This window comes from Aulostomus chinensis, chromosome 4 (genome assembly GCF_037954235.1).
Source record: "Aulostomus chinensis isolate RoL2024-O1b breed Wild chromosome 4, RoL_Achi_v1.0, whole genome shotgun sequence".
Classification (NCBI taxonomy): Eukaryota; Metazoa; Chordata; class Actinopteri; order Syngnathiformes; family Aulostomidae; genus Aulostomus; species Aulostomus chinensis.
In genome coordinates this window covers 10,819,022-10,838,076 of record NC_141323.1, presented here as the reverse complement: position 1 = coordinate 10,838,076, position 19,055 = coordinate 10,819,022, and the positions used below count along the sequence as shown (strand labels likewise).

General features: G+C 44.4%; 1 protein-coding gene and 1 long non-coding RNA gene across 20 annotated transcripts in view; both read right to left on the bottom strand.

Annotated features, from left to right (window-relative positions):
- Positions 1–852: 852 nt before the first annotated feature.
- On the bottom strand, positions 853–6,191 carry LOC147262649 (uncharacterized). Of its 2 annotated transcripts, XR_015112457.1 has the most exons (4): positions 5,854–6,191; positions 5,575–5,708; positions 3,665–3,826; positions 853–1,812 (listed from the first exon to the last, which is right to left on the bottom strand). It is a non-coding gene; the product is annotated as an uncharacterized LOC147262649 (long non-coding RNA). The 2 variants fall into 2 exon arrangements; XR_015112456.1 differs by lacking the exon at positions 3,665–3,826.
- Positions 6,192–13,919: 7,728 nt separating this feature from the next.
- celf2 (cugbp, Elav-like family member 2) overlaps positions 13,920–19,055 on the bottom strand; it is a 202,007-nt gene continuing 196,871 nt past the window's right edge. For 17 of the 18 annotated variants that reach the window (XM_086201705.1, XM_086201704.1, XM_086201708.1 and 14 more), the window contains one exon: positions 18,217–18,473. In XM_086201705.1, coding sequence (XP_086057831.1) covers positions 18,346–18,473 — 128 coding nt within the window. In that variant the 3' untranslated portion in view covers positions 18,217–18,345. Of the gene's footprint in view, positions 16,436–18,216; positions 18,474–19,055 lie in introns of those variants that run through there. The other variant, XM_086201703.1, reaches the window with a different exon arrangement.

The window sequence follows — 19,055 nt, the reverse complement described above, 5'->3', positions numbered from 1 at the left end:
ACCCGGCCACACCGGAGCAGAAAATGTCCATGGTCCCGTACCAGGAAGTCCAGAGCACTTCTCAAACTCTGTATGGAGACGAAAGCCGCTCCGCGCAGGATCCCAGCCAGGTAGCAATGCGCCGCCCGCAGGGCTGATCAGACCTCCGCGGCTCCGAGGATGCTGCTGCTGCTGCTGCTGCTGCGGCGGCGGCTCCGTCCAGGCTGCGACGCTCGCTGATGGCCCCCTCCAGCCGACCCGGGTCGACCCGGGACTGTCCCGCTGCGGACCTTCATCAGGACACAACACATTCACACAGACATATTCTCCAGGTTCAGAGAGAACATGGAGAGAAATGTACTTTTCATTCCCCACAAACTCCCTGAAAACTTTGTTTTTGCTCCAACTGTTGTAATTAATCACGTGGATTTATTACTACATGATGGAAAAATAAGTATTTTTACTCAAGTACTGTACAATATTGAGGTAACTGTACTCTGGGTAATTGTATTTAGTGTACTTTACAGTACTGCAAGCCAAAGGAAATATTTTACTTTTTAAAACATTTATGTGAACCCAGTCATACTAGTTATAATGAAAATAAATATTTTGCATACAAAACATGAAAATGTACAATTATTTAGCTTTTAATTTGTGTAATTATTTAGCTTTTAAATTAAAAACTGAACAATGACACTGCCCTCCGTAATGCTGAGCTGTTAGTTAACTCCACGCCTAAACTGGAGTCACCTGCTTTATTCAGAAACAAACAAACCCCAGACAGCTGGAGCGCTTTGATACCAGACAAACGCAGGTAATCCCAGCAGCAGCTAATCTGGAGCGGGTTACACTGACGTGGTCTTTCTTGTTCTGTTTGACACCACATCAGGACACGAATCCTCCTTTACAACTGATGGTTTCAAACCGTTTCAGGGCGTTTGTGACTTTTCATGAACTTTTCTTCTGTTTTCTTGTAGCTTTTGTGCTCGTATTTGTTTTCCTTCTGTCGCGCTTCGAGATGAATGTTAAAAACAAAAAACAAACGAGCGATAATCCCCACAAGACAGAAACATGAAATGGCAGACAACAAATGTGTTTCAGTCTTTTTCAAGCTGATACCAATCAATTCTAACAACAAACTGGGCGGACGGCCAATCACAGTCCAGGTTCTGTTCAGGCCCGGTTTGAATGACAGCTGGTGGCTGTAGAGGAGCTTCGTGATGGTCGGGAAGCGTGCTGTGATCAGTGCTCTTATCTCAGCATCTTCACAGACACTGGCTTCTCTGATGTCTCAGGCTCCCATCACTGAAGATTCGAGCATCAACAACTCAAAGTTACTCGACGGTGAACATCGGTTTGCACGCTCGTTCACACTCACTGGCTTGGATCCACCAGAGTTCAGTCCTCTTTCTCAGGACGGTTATTCAACTGCAGTTGTTTCTTTTTAATCCCAAATTACATACAAAAACCCTCAAATTTGTCAGCATTAATTCAACTTAAATAAAAATGTCATTAACTTTAGAGATCCACACATGGACAAAAACATACAAGAAGAGTCTTATAATATTCCATTTTTAAACGTCATACATTAGCAGGCTAAATGCTAAACCATTAGCTTTCCAACTATCGATGATGTCACTGACCCTTATTCACAGCCCCACCTCTGAAAAGTGGATCTTAGTCAGATTCACTTCCACCAACGAAGCGAAAATGAACCCTTGTATCAAATTAGTTTTCCATTGAATTCTTCATCAGCTTCAAGGATGCCTCTGTTACATCATCAACACACCTGCTGACGTGAGTGGCTCTGGTTCCTCTGGTCCACACTGACCCCTGGAGGCAGAACACGAGAGGAGGAGCGTCAGAGAGGAGGACCAGTGGGGGGACGGACAGGAGGAGAAAGGAGGGGATGCGAGGGGACAGGAGGAGGAACGAGAGGAAGAATGGGGGGGATGGAAGGAGGGAGGACGGGAGGAACATCAGTGAGGAGGATGAGTTGGACAAGAGGAGGGGCAGGGGGGCACAGGAGGAGAGGACGGGGGGGGGGGGGATGACACCCCAGCAGGACTTTCATTCAGGCTGGACAGAAATGACGGTTGAGTTCCAACAAATCTGGAGCCTTCAGACTTCCTGAGGCTCACATGGGGAGACACAACCAGACTCCCTTGATTATTTCCAAGATAATTTCACCAAAAAAAGGAGGAAAAAGAAAAAGAAGGAGAAGAAGAAGAAGAAGAAGGGCAAAGTTTTCCTCCTAAATACCTAAAGTATAACATGACGACATGCTGAACGGACCGCTGCACGCTGTAAACACAGCAATGTCTGATCTGTACATCACCTGGCAGGTCACAGCAAACATGGAGGCCCTGAAGGAGCCATAAACACACTCGGTGTTTATAGAGGGGAGCTGCTGAGGACCCCCCGGGCCAGACCCCCCATCACCGGCTGCACAGCTCTGACTCCTCCTCAAAGAACGACTGAGACATTTAGCAAATCCACGACTGCTTTTTCAAGGCGGACCCACGAATCCCCTGGTTCAACAGCGTCATGTGACACCAGACCAAACCAATGAGACTTTAATCAACCGCTCTGAACTTCACAGTCGATGAATTTGAGTGAGTGGATGAACCCTGAGCCTGCTGGGCTGGCTGCTACCACGTAGCGCTCTGCTAACTGGAGCGGGGATCAATAATGTAATCGACCGGCTCTTCTGGAGTTTCCAAATGTTATCAGACCAAATTAATCAAATTCCAACCCTGAAACAAATCGTCCTGAGGTGGCTGGGTGATGCTCAATACAATTTTGCCACTGTTTCACAGCCGTAACGGCAATGCAGGAGCTGGTTTCACTGATGTCAGTGTTCTGTGTAATTCCTCTCACTGCCACAAGATGGAGACAAACATGGCCACACCAGAGCTTGAACTGACGGCCCAAAACTGGTTTTCTGCTGGTGTTGCTTTTTTATGGGGAGCCACGACTCAAGGACGCTCTGGTTTCAAACTGGCGTTCAGGACATTTTTACTGTCATCTCGTCTCGTTTGTTGTGCTGTGTGAGTTTGAGCTGCCAAAAACAATTCTGCTGTGCGCGGCACCACGACATATCCAAAATTGCTGGTCACTTAATTTCCTTGTTTTTTGTTCATTGCAAGTAAAATGCATGTATTCGGTTTGATGGTTGTTGTAAAGAAAGCTTCCCTACAAAAAACAAAAAAACAGAAGTGAATCTCATGGAGAGTTTGAGGAGTAGAAAATGCAGTTTTGAGCCAGAAAAGCATGGAAGACTGAATTAAACACGATTCCACCTCTCACAAAAAGGCCAGTAACCTGAGTTCAGCGTGGCGGAGCAACACCAGCGCACCTGAGCTGCTCAGTGGCTGAATATCGACTTCCACCAACGTCTGACCCAATCCCGCTCATTGATTTCTTCATTTGCTGCGTGTTGTCTCCTCTTATTGGACACGTCCGTCAGCTGTCAAGGACGCACGTTCCCAGGAATCACCAGGTAAAAACCAGGAAGAACAAATAGTGGAACACAACAAACAAGCAACCCATTTTGAGGCGGCGGCCACAGTGGTCTGATCCATCACTGTGCTTCCGTCTGCTGGGAGTTTACAGCTCAACATCCACTCATCGCATATCTTTTATGGCCCAGTGTGTGCCAGCGCCGCCGACCCCTACCACTTACCTTGTTAGTGCCAGTGGTTACGGCCTATTTGTTATCCTAATGTGTCATGTGACCATGTTAAGGGACAATGAGAGGGACACGTTTCCGGCTTTGCCCTGCTGCAAGTGTTGATTTCATGGTCTATTAAGCTGGTGATTGTGGCGCCGCCGTCTGCAACAAATCCTACATCGGTTCCAGCAACAAGAGGAGAGGAGGGGGAAAAAATGGCGGTAATTACAGATGCTCTTCACGTAGATCACAAGGTCAAACATCTCAGACGCTTCACGGATAATTGAATACTTTATGTCTTATTTTGGTGGGCAGGGTCACACGGATGGAGCCAGACAGATGTTGCAAAACAACCTGTAGACGATGGGTGGATTTGCTGTTCATCAATAAGACGTGTTGACAAGAACGTTCCTGTAGTCTGTTCTTAAAGAACTTATAAGACACGTTGACATGAACGCTCCTGCTCAGTTCCAAAGTCTGTTCTTAAAGAACCTATAAGACACGTTGACATGAACGCTCCTGCTCAGTTCCAAAGTCTGTTATTAAAGAACCTATAAGACGCGTTGACATAAACGTTCCTGCTCAGTTCCAAGGGTCTGTTCTTAAAGAACTTATAAGACACGTTGACATGAACGTTCCTGCTCAGTTCCAAACGTCTGTTCTTAAAGAACCTATAAGACACGTTCACATGAACGTTCCTGCTCAGTTCCAAGGGTCTGTTCTTAAAGAACTTATAAGACGCGTTGACATGAATGTTCCTGCTCAGTTCCAAAGTCTGTTCTTAAAGAACTTATAAGACGTGTTGACATGAACGCTCCTGCTCAGTTCCAAAGTCTGTTCTTAAAGAACTTATAAGACGCGTTGACATGAATGTTCCTGCTCAGTTCCAAACGTCTGTTCTTAAAGAACTTATAAGACGCGTTGACATGAACGCTCCTGCTCAGTTCCAAAGTCTGTTCTTAAAGAACTTATAAGACGCGTTGACATGAATGTTCCTGCTCAGTTCCTGTAGTCTGTTCTTAAAGAACTTATAAGACGCGTTGACATGAACGTTCCTGCTCAGTTCCAAACGTCTGTTCTTAAAGAACTTATAAGACGCGTTGACATGAACGCTCCTGCTCAGTTCCAAAGTCTGTTCTGAAAGAACTTATAAGATGCGTTGACATGAACGTTCCTGCTCAGTTCCAAAGTCTGTTCTGAAAGAACTTATAAGACGCGTTGACATGAACGTTCCTGCTCAGTTCCAAACGTCTGTTCTGAAAGAACTTATAAGACGCGTTGACATGAACGTTCCTGCTCAGTTCCAAATGTCTGTTCTTAAAGAACTTATAAGACGCGTTGACATGAACGTTCCTGCTCAGTTCCAAACGTCTGTTCTGAAAGAACTTATAAGACGCGTTGACATGAACGTTCCTGCTCAGTTCCAAACGTCTGTTCTTAAAGAACTTATAAGACGCGTTGACATGAACGTTCCTGCTCAGTTCCAAACGTCTGTTCTTAAAGAACTTATAAGACGCGTTGACATGAACGTTCCTGCTCAGTTCCAAGGGTCTGTTCTTAAAGAACTTATAAGACGCGTTGACATGAACGTTCCTGCTCAGTTCCAAAGTCTGTTATTAAAGAACTTATAAGACGCGTTGACATGAACGTTCCTGCTCAGTTCCAAAGTCTGTTCTTAAAGAACCTATAAGACGCGTTGACATGAACGTTCCTGCTCAGTTCCAAACGTCTGTTCTTAAAGAACCTATAAGACACGTTGACATGAATGTTCCTGCTCAGTTCCAAGGGTCTGTTCTCAAAGAACTTATAAGACACATCTCATCAGACATCAAGGCCTTGTCTGATCAAAGTTTCACCTCATTTTAAAGGCTCATTCTCAAGCAGAATTCCTGATTCTGAAAGGCTTCTGTGGTGGGACTCACCTGAGCAGGTCGCCTGTGTCGGAAGGCATGAGAGCCGGGCAGCCGCTTGGTGTGATGAGCTGATGGTGGAGCTCGTCCACAACAACCACGGGGGGGGGGGCATAGAGGGAGCCGCCCCCCATGCTGCCGGCGCCCTTTCACAAAGTGAAACTGTTTAGCTGAATGCTAAGGCGCTAGCAGTATCATCACAACAGGCTATTCCTAGCTAAATGCTAGCTAACCGCTAGTAGTGTAGAATTGTATTTCATGAGGTAAAAAGTAGAAAAAAATCGACCTTACAAACTGCCCGAGACTTTGTTCGTAGCGGTGAAACCAAAACCTGACGTCTGTTCTTCGTTGGAACGAGTTTTATCAGATGAAATGGGACCGGCGGGGCTGCGACCCACGAGCTGCTTCTGCTAGCTAGAATGCTAATGTGACGTTTCAAGCAGGTTAGACTTCAAATGGTCTGTTTTCAGGTGTGACTCACCTCCATCTCTGGTTGAGGCTTATAAAGTTATAGTTTGGAAAAGCAGCGTTTTCACCAAAGATGTTTGTTTAACTGATGCTTTAAGAACTAGTTTTCCGTCAAGTGTCAAGTACATTGCTTTTGCTGACCCTCACACACACACAGACCAGGCGTCGCTCCCCCGTGTGACCACAAGATGGCGGCATCGCACCGCCAGGGCTGGACAACATGGCGGCGCCGCTGCTCGTCCTGAGCTCACCGAGTTCTCTCGGTGAGCTGAACACAAGCCTCAGATGTTCCAAACAAGCCGGTGAAAACCGAGTCCTACAGAGGAGGAGTGAGTCACTTCCGCTCTTCAAAGAGACGCAGAAGAAATTTTAGGGAAAATGTGAGACAAACAAAGAAAGGAACATTCTCTCAGGCCCCAGTCCTTTGATCACCTCGCTAATTTAATTACCTGCAAACCAAAGACAGTCTTTATTTGGAATATTTCCCCTCCTTCTGTGTGGCTCCGTGAATTCAAAGACAGGCTCCTAAAGTTGAAATCAAGTTTTGCTTCTGACTGAATGGATTCTCCCCCTGTAAACTGATGCGTAGCACGAAACATTCTGAAGTTAGAACATCAAAATACCGAGAAAATATGATCCCCTCCCCCTCTTTTAAACCTTTCCTTCAAATAATGAACAGAGACATTGATGCATCTCCTTCCTGAGATGCAGTGACATCACATCTGTAGACATTTCACACATCATAAGATTTCAACACCTCATAAAAACTCACTGATGCGCGGTGACTGGACCCCATTATTAATATTTTATTGGCTATCAGCGCCATTTACTCATTATTTTTCATGGTTTATGGTTAAAGGTGAGGAGACAGAAGGAGATTCAACCTGTAAAACCTGAAACATCAAATAATTGACAGAAAATGTACATTTCCACAAGTGGGGTGTTTACTGGAAACACAGAACACTCCAGGACGGCCCATCACTCCACAAGGAGGAGTTTTGTTGTGTCTCCTCTCGTTTGCATCTTGATTTTTGGTGCAGTTTATTTTATATTTCCAAACCTTTTCACTTTCTTTGCTGCCATTTGTCTTTTAGTTTTACCTTTTTTCAGAGTTTTGTCACTCAGATTTTCCTCTCAAATGTGTTTGCGCCACCGTTAGCGAGCGGTCGCTCTTCGCTAAGCTAATCCAACTCTTCAGACGCCACAGGTGAGAAATGTTGCGTACAAACACGTTCTAGAGCAGAGAGCGGGTTCCACCCACAGGAGAACGACCTCCCATTTAGGGAACATTTTGTTGACGTTCCAGGTCATGAGCCTCAAAGACAGTGGGAGCGGCAGGAAGTGATGTCATGACTCAGGAAAAATTATTTTTGAACAAGCGAAACCTTTTTCTCTGACCAAACGCCGATGTTACCTGCTGGAGACGCAGCCGCTGCCGTTCCCTGGCGTGGCTGAGCGACAGGAAGTGAAGTTGTCTAAGAACCTGCTTTTGAGAACCGGTGCCACGTGGAACCGGTGAAGACAAAATCCTCCCAAGTGTTTGAGTCAGGTTCTGTGTTGAAAGTTTTTAAGTCACGATTCAGTCGAACAGGGCAGGAGTCCGACCCCTGACCCTCCTCCATCAAGCCCCGCCCACCCGCTGCTCCTGTCCTCCGCTCGCCGTTTATCTTCATTAGCTCAAATCAAACACCTCTCCTCCTCTATGATCTGACCAATTTCCTGTTGGGCGGCCCACTCAATCAGCCTCCCCGTGGCCCCGGCGAGCTTCCTGTCTGGGGCCACGCAGGAAGGAAGCTTCCGTTGGGAATGTGACGGATTAGAGACGGATGTGAGAATGTGTTCTCAGCCCCTGCGGCGCGTCTCGCCGCTGCCTCGTGTGAAGGCGTGAATAATAGAGGAGCTGTGTGGCTCGGTGCTAAAGAGCCTCGCTGATCCGCACATAATGCTTTTATCTACTTTATTTCACCTGCATCCAAAATAGCACCCGCATTACTTACAGTACACACTCTTAAATAAAGCAGCGCCCTGATACCTCATCGAGCGCCGCGCCTCCATCTTCATCAGCAACCAGCGTCTTTGTGTTGGGCCTATTGATCGGGCTGTCTGGTATCGATCCTGGCATTTATTCATGCCTTATTTATTCTGTTACCGCTGGATTTTTAAGACTTTCAACAAAAGAAAGAAAAGTAGAGTACGTTTCTACGCCAAGGTTACCTGGACACGTTCAATTCAAATGGTCATTTAAAAACGCCCGCCATCGGGACGAAAGGATTTGTTACGATTTGATTCAAGTATTCCTTTCTTTCTGTCAGGCGTCAGATTCTTTGCAGTTCTTCTTGCATGGCCTCCTGTTCCAAAGACCCTCTGGTGTCGGCTGGAGTCCTTGAGATCGCCTCGGCCTGAACAGAGGAAAGTGCTGCAGGGGCGCAGCCTTCAAACGCTTCCCATCCCGCTTGATTCAGTCCGTTTGGTCCGAGCGTTCAGACCTCACCTTGAGTCTGGCGGCATCGCCGTCACACACTCACCTCCTCTGAAGCTTCCAACCGGGAGGCCAGAAACAGCGAGAGAAATGAAAGAAGAACTGGACATCTGCGTAGAGCCGCAGGCCGCGTGCAGGCAGCAGGCGTGAGAGCTCCGATCCAGCAGCAAAGATCCACAAACCTCTGAATCGATACTTAATAAGAGGCCTGACGAGCCGCTGCAGCCGTGGAAACGTCCAAGGGTACATAGAGTACAACCGTGTGGATGTTTGCACTGTCAGCTTATGAAACACACAGACTTTCTCATACATTCCAGCAAATTTCTGTCTGCTTTTGAGATTCTTTCTTTCTTTCTTTTTTTTTTAAACTAAAACACAAACCCAGGAACAGAACCAATGTCCCCGGATTTGCTCACAAACGCGGTTTATCTGGGAACCCTGGGACTTCTCTTTGCTCTCTCTTCTCTACTGGGGATGCAGTTGTGACGGTGAGACAGAACTGGAGTGGATCAGACACAGAGAGGACACACAGTGGACAGGTGTCTCGCCCAGGACTGGGACAGTACGTGTGTGTGTGTGTGGGCGTGGACCGAACCCTGACGAGGGACGGCGAGTCCTTCCCTCACCAGAGTCCCTCGCCTCTTAAAAAGCCAATTCGGTTCCAGCAGGAAACGCTTTGAGAAAAGCGAGTTCAGGAGCTGGAAAATGGGAACGTGTCTCTTTTAGTTTGAGGAAGTTTGACATCTTGGGAAACGTCTGCATCTCAGCCAGTTTGGTTGTCAGCTGATGGCCGAGCGCTGAGTCGCTCCAACGCTTCAGGAAGCAACGCGCATCGAACCAAGGATATTTGCCATCGTACGAATGAACCCTATTTAGTCTCAGACAACGTCTGCAGCGACACGGATCTGTGACATCAGCTGATCAGGTCAAGTGATGATGCCATCAGAGCTGCGGCCACACGTGGATTAGCTTAGCTTAGCATCGGACCGCCCCCTGTAGGAAACAGCTGGAGCGACCTCCCTTCTCACTGGTCAGCGTGGAAACTTTCCTAGAAGCGATCGGAGCAAAGCCTGTTCAAAAGTGTTGTCTTCATTCTACAAACCCCCCAGAATCTGTGACCACAACCACCAGACGAGGCTTGTCTGGTCCTCGTTATGGACTCCAGTCTGTTCTTTGAGCCCATTGAGTTCCCCTTTAAACAAAGACCAGACCGCTGTTCCAGACCCCTCAGGTTCCTGTTTCATCTCAACAGGACACCACCGTTGCAATGAAAAATCTTAAAACCTTAGTTTCTGACAGCAAGCTTGATTTTCAACAACCTGAACTGTCACGACTGCTGATGAGGCCAAGACCTGCCGCGTGAACGCGTCCTGGGTTACCGAGTGACCTGGCTGGACCCACAATCCTGAGATCAGAACAGAAGGAGTCGGACACACTTGTGAAGACAAAGTGTTTCCCAAAATGTGCAACGCTTCCTTCATACTCAGAGAAACAAACTCCTCTAAACCAGCAAATGTGCTCTTGACGCTTTACTCACACAATCCTGGGTGTGTGTGTGTGTGTGTGTGTGTGTGTGTGTGTGTGTGTGTGTGTGGTCTTTGACTTCTGTCCCGTGGCGACTTGGGCTCCACAGTAATATACATGCAAACACCTGGATGTATATTTACTATGTTTAGTGAGAACAGCATAGTGAGTTGCCACGAGTGATGGAGTCAACTTTACTATGTGACAAAAACAAGGAACACCAGGAGGAACGACAGAAAAAGAGAGAGCGAGAGAGAGAGAGAGAGCGAGCGAGAGAGAGCGAGAGGATGAAAGAGGAGAGGAAAGGAGCCAGGATGAGGGGCGGGAGGTCGTGAAACAGTACGACATCGGACTGGAACATAACAACACACAGAGAGAGACGAGTATTAGGAAAAATGGTTTAATATAGGAGACAGAAGCAAAAAACTGCATCACACAAGAACATACGTTTACAAAAATAATTCTGACTGCTTCAGCTACACAGTTAGTTCACACAGAAGGACAGAGAAACCGGAAAATCTAAACAGCTAAAAGCAACCAAAATCATAATGAAAAGAAAGGAAATTAAAGTCTAATTAGTTGATCTCTTTATTAAACTAATACATTAATCCACTGAAGGTGACTAAATATTTCTATTCCTTCTTTTTCTATAATTGTCTTATTGTGTAGACGGCACAATACAGAAGAAGTCAAATGAAACTTACCGCTGTTGTATAGACAAACTGGCTAGAAGTATTTATAAAGCAAAAAAAAAAAAAAAAAAAAAAGAGAGAGAGAAAAGAAAAAGAAACAAACGCTCACCTCGCCTCTGTTTTCAGGAAACGAAGAAAAAGGCCGAAAGAAAGAACACTCAAGTGAGGAAAACGAAAAGAAGTGAAAGAAATCAAGATCATCTAGAAAATCTAATATCAAAAGCCAACTTTCTTGATGCCAGCTAGAAATCAAACTCGGGGACCAGTCAGGGTCGGGCCACACCACCAGGCCAGACAGCTTTTTTTCTAAGGTTTTTTTTTTGTTGTATCCTTTAATCTCCAGTATAAAAAATTCCACTGGTACAAAATGCATAAGTACAATCAGTTGTAGAAATAGGAAAGCCTGCATTTTTTGTACTTTTTAAATCCCATCCAGTGACAGATTTCCAAGTGTCGTCAAACAAACATACATCACGCTTACAGGATCCACTGAAATGCATTGACTTTGGCTTCTCTCAAGACAATAATTCTACTGAAAACCTTGTTGTTGTTGTTGTTTTTTTTTTTTGGAGAATCAATAAAAGAAAAAAAAAACACAACAGAAGAAAGAAAATCAGATAATCTCTACAGACAACAAGCTCTTTTTTTTCTTACGGCACGAAAAAGAGAGAACACACAAAACATTTTTCCTCAAAAAACTTGACATAAGCCATAATGCAAAGAAACGACAAGTTCTTTTTTTTCCTTTCAGATTTCATTGTTTGATAAATAGCACTTAATTAAGAAAGGAGAACAGAGAAGTGAACAGTGACAAGATAGAAAGATTACAACGAGCATCGGCGATGACAGCCCCTGAGGTGAGCCGCTCGACAGAAACGCCGTTTCTACGACCCTGTTGTGCTTCGACATTGAAACGAACGACAGATGCTTCACACTGGATTGCTGCAACGTCAGGTTGCCACTCGGTGAGATTTGGCAATTCACAACATCGTTTGTGGGTTGTTGTTGTTGTTTTTGTTTCTTTTTGGACAGTGAACGTCTTCGGTGACGCGGAGACGCCATGTGACGTAGCGAGTCGCCGACTCTGTAGCCGCCAAGTTGAGGTGAGGTGAACGTATGAAATGTGCGATCTTCTGTTAACGCCGCAGCGGTTTAACGATGTAAAACCTGCACGCTTCACCTGCTCGGAGGGAAAATAGACACCATCCTCACACGCGTGTCATTTGCGCGCAATTTAGCAAACCTACGACTGCGTGTTTAAATTCATGCTGAGACACAAAGACAACTGAGCCACGAAGGCCGACATGGCGGAAGGACTTACAAAGCAGTGGTGGAGGTCCCTGCATGCTAACCCTCATGCTGGGGGGTCGAAGTAGCAAAGGAGTGACCCCAGAGTACCCACATGAATGTGGGTAGGAGGGTAACCCTCCTCCAAATAGGGGAGGGGCGAGTGAGTACAACACAGAGGACTGAGACGAGATTGCTAGCTTATTAGCAGCTAAGCTAACAAGCTAGCAACAGAATCACTCAAATTCCCATCAAATTTTTCTAGAATAAAGCTCTCCCAGCCAGCTCTGACAAAACTGTGAGAATAATAAAACATTGCTTTTATTTTGAAGGAGGGATCTGGAGGTGACATGTCTGTCAAGATGAAGAGAAGGTCTCTGGGCGCTACTTTTGTACGCCGACATGAGAGCGTCTCAGGAAAGTCAGCTGGCAAACAGTCCCGCATCCCGAACCCGGAGGCGAGTCGATCAAACATTTATCTTTACACCGAGTAATTTCCCGTCACCTTTACAGATCATTTCCCAACTTGAAATTACGTAAGATCTCACAGATGTCTCAGTTTTCCAACGGCACTTGAACTCAGCATGCAGAAACACCGCACATCAATGCGGCCCTGATCTGTACCTGTCAGGCGACCTGTGCTGACACTCCTAACGAGTGTTTTCTTTACGAGGCTGTCAGTCGAGTTGTGCATTTTAGCTGCGACGGGTTTTCTGTGTCATTTACGAAGCGGCAAACTTTTCGTTTCACTTTCACGGTGCCGCTGAGAGATGAAAACCTGGATGTGCTTATTGGGTCTAAAAAAATTGTAAATTATTCAAAAATCGGACAAAAAATGCTTTACAATTTTGACTTAAAACTGTCGTCAAATTCAAAATAATGGGTTCTCAAACGTTCGATTAAAAAAAAAGATTAATCCCGATTAACTACTGAACCTCAAAGATTAATCCCGATTAACTACTGAACCTCAAAGATTAATCCCGATTAACTACTGAACCTCAAAGATTAATCCCGATTAACTACTGAACCTCAAAGATTAATCCCGATTAACTACTGAACCTCAAAGATTAATCCCGATTAACTACTGAACCTCAAAGATTAATCCCGATTAACTACTGAACCTCAAAGATTAATCCCGATTAACTACTGAACCTCAAAGATTAATCCCGATTAACTACTGAACCTCAAAGATGAATTGCGATTTAAAAAAAAAGGCTTGTTTGGCAGCGGTGCAGGAAGCTTTCTGAAAGAAAACCAGACTGCGTCCGTAAAATCGGAATGTTCCCTCGCGGGCGTGTTTGCAGCTTTGGATCGGGGCTTCGCAAAGCTTCGCACAAATCGGGTGTAGAAAGTCAGCTGCACATTTGAGGGTCTATTTTCACTCCGTAGCAGAACACTGGTGGGACTCTGCCTGTCCAGCTCTCATACAGGTAGTTATGGCTGTTGTGGCACTGCTTGTGTGTGTGTGTGTGTGTGTGTGTGTGTGTGTGTGAGTGTACTGCATTTAGTCTGCTCGCCTCCCTCCATGAGATCATTTAAAGTTTGGTATTTGGTCTTAGAGAGGATAATGAAAGCTGTATTGCCTTCATCTCGGCCTGTTGTTTTTGCCTGCGCGGACCCGCCGACGTGACCCTTCCTCTCCTCCACGCCGGCTCTTTATTTCCCCTGCCGCTATTCCAATAAGACGTTTCTCGGCGTGGCCCCCCGTTTCTAATAACCCCGGGTTAGCCTGGGAGACAACAACACTTCTCCGCTGCTGAGGACAATTTTCAGCTTCTCTTTTTTCCGACCGATCTGACAGAAAGTGTGGAGTTACACAAACGTGACTTGGCACACATCAGTGACTGACAACATCTTCTACTCCGATAATACTGATACGACGCTCCCTGGTTAAGGCGACTGGTGAGCTTCTGTAGAAAATAATGCTGCCTTTTTATTTATTTATTCATTTTTTTTACTTTTTTTTTTTTTTGCAGACCATAAAATAGGCTTTCAGGGAGGGGCAACGGGGCAGTTGAATAGACTGACAACATCGTGCCATGTAAACGGCTTGACTATGAGAATGTCAATAACACACTTTGGCATCTAAAAACGGATTCTGGCCCGTTCGCACCACCGTCGCGCGTCTAGAACAGAACCGGGTGGGTGACGTCCGGACCGGACCGTCCCGTCCCGTCCCGTCCCGTCCTGTCCCGTCCCGTCTCCCGATGACCTGACTGTGCTTTTCCTCTAAAGACTAAAGCTCGTCTTGCTCTGTGCTTACATCATGAAAGCTTGTCTGAGGTGATGATCCTGAGACAAACGGCGCCGGCTACAAATCCGAACACAAGAAAAAAAAAAGAAAGGATTTTAGAAATAAGGCTCAATTTTCGTGCGAGGAAACAAAAAACCCCAAACAAACAAAAAACAACCAAACCAAAAAGAAGCCACGAGAAACTCATAGACAGCAGTGCAAAGATTCGTGGTAAGGCTTTGATGAGGCGAACGGCTGTACAATGGCTAGAAGATCAGTGCGTGGTTCTTGTGTGCGCTTCTTTAAACGTGTGGTGCCGGCGGGTGGTCGTGGTCGCTGCGGAGGATTTCACACTCAGGGGCTCTCATGCACAACAACAAAGTAAACCGTGAGGTCTGCACGAGAGTGTGTGTGTGTGTGTGTGTGCGCGCGTGTGTGTGTGTGTGTCCGTGTGTGCGTGTATATATAGATATATATATATATATGACACATGGGCACTTTTTTTTCTTCTTTTTTTTTTTTTACATCTTTACAAAGAAAAAAAGCAAACATGACATTTTTCAGGCAACAAGACCACAGAATAGCAAGTTAACAAACTCTTTTTTAAATCTATATTTTAAATATGAGGGATCCATACAAAACACTTATAATAAAATACCCATGTTATCAAATAATTTCACAAGAAGTACACTGACGCGCTAGGCAGGAAGTACCTTCAGAATTTGGCACTAAACTCCACTGATCTTGTCTTTTTTTTCTTTATAAGACATTTGCTGAACAACAAAACACATCTAAATATTGTTTCCCACGAGAGAAATAAAATAATGACATTGATGCTTCACAAGCTGACATTATATATATATATATATATAGATATATATTTATATTTATATATATTTTTAGGAATTTTATATAGCTAATTAACCGACAAGAAATTTAGCAAATAGGGACTCCTTAAAAAAAAGAAGGAAAATCAAAAGAATCAAAGCAATTATAGGAATATGAAAGGCTTCGTCTATTGTTCAAGTAAACTGATTTTTTAGTCTTCTCTTGAAAAACATGAGACATTTAAGACCGTTAGACTTGTGATGAAACCACAACTAAACTCACGAGAAGCACCGACATTAACGCAGGTTACAGGTATCTTAGTATCTGGGTTTTTTTTTTTTCCTCTATACATTTAAACAGTAGAAAATATAGGTCATTTCATCATCATGTGCATTTAAACCACGGATTGTCTATCTGTGAGTCAGTTCAGCAAAAGGTGACACAAGTAGGTAGCATTTCTCCCCCCCAAACAGGGCAAATGTCTTTTTTTATTTTTACCTTTTAAACTACTCTAGAAAAAAGTGGTTCTATATATAGACTTTGAATGAGAAACAGAGCCACTTAAAATGGCCTTATCAAAAAACTTTACACTGCCTGAAAAATGTAAAAACCATTAGAGAGCTCTGAGAGAGTCTAATATTGATCAGACAGTTTTTATTCAAAACTGTTTGGAAGTAGTCTTATTTCTCAGAGAAACTGGCGCGGACCGCTTCTGGACCGCCGGGTTTTGTGTCGAATCGGAACCAGAAGCGAAGCGACGCGCCAATTCCTGTTGTGAACTTTCAAGTTTACTTTAAATGAAGAAGAAAAGAAACGGACATAAAGAAGAAGAAGAAGAAGAAGAAGAAGAAGGAGGGGGAAAAAAAGCAAGGAAACACTGAATGGAAATCACTTTGCCACAGGTTGTTGTTTTTCTCTTAAAAAAAAAAAACATTTGTTTTTCCATAAAAATCTCAGTCTTTTTTTTTTTCTCCATATGAATGCAGCTTTATATCTTTTTCACATTGATTCATTTATCGTCTACCCCTCCCTCCCTGAAACCCTCCCGGAAAACAGATCCAAATGAGGTCACATGCAAAAAAACATTTAAAAAAAAAAATCATAAAAAAAAAAGAAAAGTCCAAAAAAGCTAAAAGTTCAAAAGGTCAGTAGGCGGCGGCGGCGGAGGAGGAGAACCAGGTTATGATCAGGTGAGCTCGGAAAAGACATCAGAAAAACAATGACGGGGGACGATGACACTTTTTTGTGTATTTTTTGGGGGGGGGGGGATTTTTTTTGTTTGTTTATAAAGGTTTTTTTTTTTGGGCGCCACCGAGACATGCTAGGCAAACGATGAGCTAACAGGCATGGAGATGGGTTGTTCTAAAAGGGGGAAAGAAAAAACGGGAGAGGAGAGAGTTACACACAGAGAGCCAGAGCACCACACCACTACAGCATTTTGCTTTAAAATCAGGAGAAACAACAACAACAACAACAAACAACAACAACAACAACAATGCAGAACAACAACACCGTACACTGAGTTTAGCTCCAGTTTTCTCTTTTTTGTAGAATATAAAATGATATTAATGTAGGTCTTTACGAACAAGCAACACTCATTCACACACAAACAACAGAGAGCACCCAGAACGCCATCCATCAGGTCCCAGATGGACGTTTGGGGGAAAAAACATAGTCCTATTTTTGCGAGGGGGTGGGGTCTTCTTTCTACTGATTTAAATCTTTGGAAGGTTGTTGTTTTTGTTTTGTTTTTCTCTTAAAAGGGGGGGGCGACAAACAAACGAACGAAAAACACTCAAAACAAGAAAAGGAGATAATTGAAAAAAAAAAACCAAAAAAAAAAAACCAAGTGAAATAGTCGTCCCACTACGGATGGAGAGAGGGAGAGAGTCGTAAAAAGAGAGAGAGATGAATGGATGAACAGCACAGGTAAGTGTGTGAATGAATGGATGAATGGAAGGGGTGTGCGTGCGTGCGTGCGTGCGTGCGTGTGTATGGCGGCGGAGTGTGTGATTGTGGTTTCTGCGCTGAAAAAACATGAAAAACACCGGAGAACCCAATTCCTCGAGGGTCTGCTTTCATGATGCTGTGTACTTTCTAGGAGTCCAATAACTTAACGATAGGCAATAAATAAAATCCTTATTTTTTCATCTGAGGCAGTAAAAATGTTGTATAAAAATAGAACTGCTTTTTTTACAAATAAAATTTACAGGCCTGTGGCTTTCTGTACTTTGAATTTTAAATCTTTCAACAAACATCAAGTATTTTCAGTTCACCCCTTCACCCATAAACTCTTTTTTTTTAGTAGTAGTTCATGTCGCCATCGTCAAATTCTGGATGTAACCTTGAAAATGTGTTGTGATATCAAGACCAACGTGATCCGACCCAGAAAAGTAGTCGCTAATTTTATCGTCTGAGAAATAAAAAAGACTGTCGTTTTTTTTTGTTTTTGTTGTTGTTGTCGTAAATAATAAAATGTAGCTGGAGTGTGTGTTGTTTTTTTTGTGTTTTTGTGTTTTTCGGAGTGTAACTGTACGGCAGGCTGACGTCGCCACTGACTAAACGGTAGAGGCCACTTCGCAGCCTTTGCTCCCGGGTTGCCAGCAGGCATAGAGGGGTTTCAGAGAAGCAGCGGCGGCCTGCAACCAACACCGCGGAGGTCAAAGGTCAAATGTGCATATCGGCATTAAAAAAATTGAAAAGTAAAAAAAAAAAAAAAAAAAAAAAGGGAACCCTTCGCCAGGCCTTAGGTTCACGAGAGAGAGAGAGCGAGAGAGAGAGAGAGGAAAAAAATCATCATGGCTCCTTTGTCTTTACCGCGGTTTGTCTGTCCTTAAAAATGTATAAATAATCACTCAGAAAAAATTAAAACAAGATGTTAAAAAAAAAAGCTACCAAAGATAGCAACTTTCTTCCATTGTAATAAAAGAAAAAAAAATTGCACAAAGTAATGGCGGTAATGGAAGCGTTCATGTGTGTCAAAAATAATAAATAATAATTAGCTAACATAAAAATCTAAAAAAAACAAAAAACAAAAAAACAAGAAGGCGAGTCTCCCTCAGGGTGGTTGTAGGTCGTCTCCCCCTCCCTCCCACATCCCTCCCTTCAACCCCCCCACCCCCCACCCCCACCCCCCAGCTCCTGTGTAGAGAGGTCGTGGCTCTGTTTGCTGTTTTTTTTTCTTTTCTGTTTTGTTGTCATGTTCACTCTTTTGTGGGGGGACTTACCCTAGCAGTGCTAACATGGGGAGCAGATAGACCCTAGTGCTAAGATCAGTACGGTTTGCTGTCGTTCTTGGAGCGCTTCAGCTGCACCTTCAACCGCTTCATGCCGATCTGGAAGCCGTTCATGGCCTGGATGGCTGCCTGTGCCGACACTGGATTGTCGTAGCTGACAAAGCCTGCAGGAGGAGGAGATGGACGGAGAGACGCAGGGCCTGATTAGTACAAATATTTGAACTGGATGAGCCAACATCTGCTAGCTATGTTGTTATGATGGGATGTCAATCACAGGTTTACAATCCCAGATTTGATACATGCAAATCAACACAATCCATTACATTCACATCAACACTCAAATCAGGGCTCACAATTCATGCCTGAGCTCTGAAGGACCCCCCCCCCCCCCCCGCTGAAGCGCATATGACAGGATGCTAACGCTGCTAGCACTAGCACTACAAATTCAGTTTCCCAATTTATTGTGAAGCTCTGAAACCCCCTGGGAAAAAAAGACAGCAACACAAAAACAGGAAGCGAATGCAGCTAGCTAACGTTCAGAGTCACAGTTTGTCCCAGGACCTTGTTAGTGCCACATTGTAGAGATTAGCCTCCTAGCTTGGGGTGTTCAATAACATGACCCATTATTGACGCCATCGCCACACGCAGGCCCACATCAGAATGTTGGATTTGCACATTTTTTTGGTGAGAAAATGACTCAAGTTCACCGCCCTGATGCTAGCTGCAGCTCGCATCGGTTCATGTAG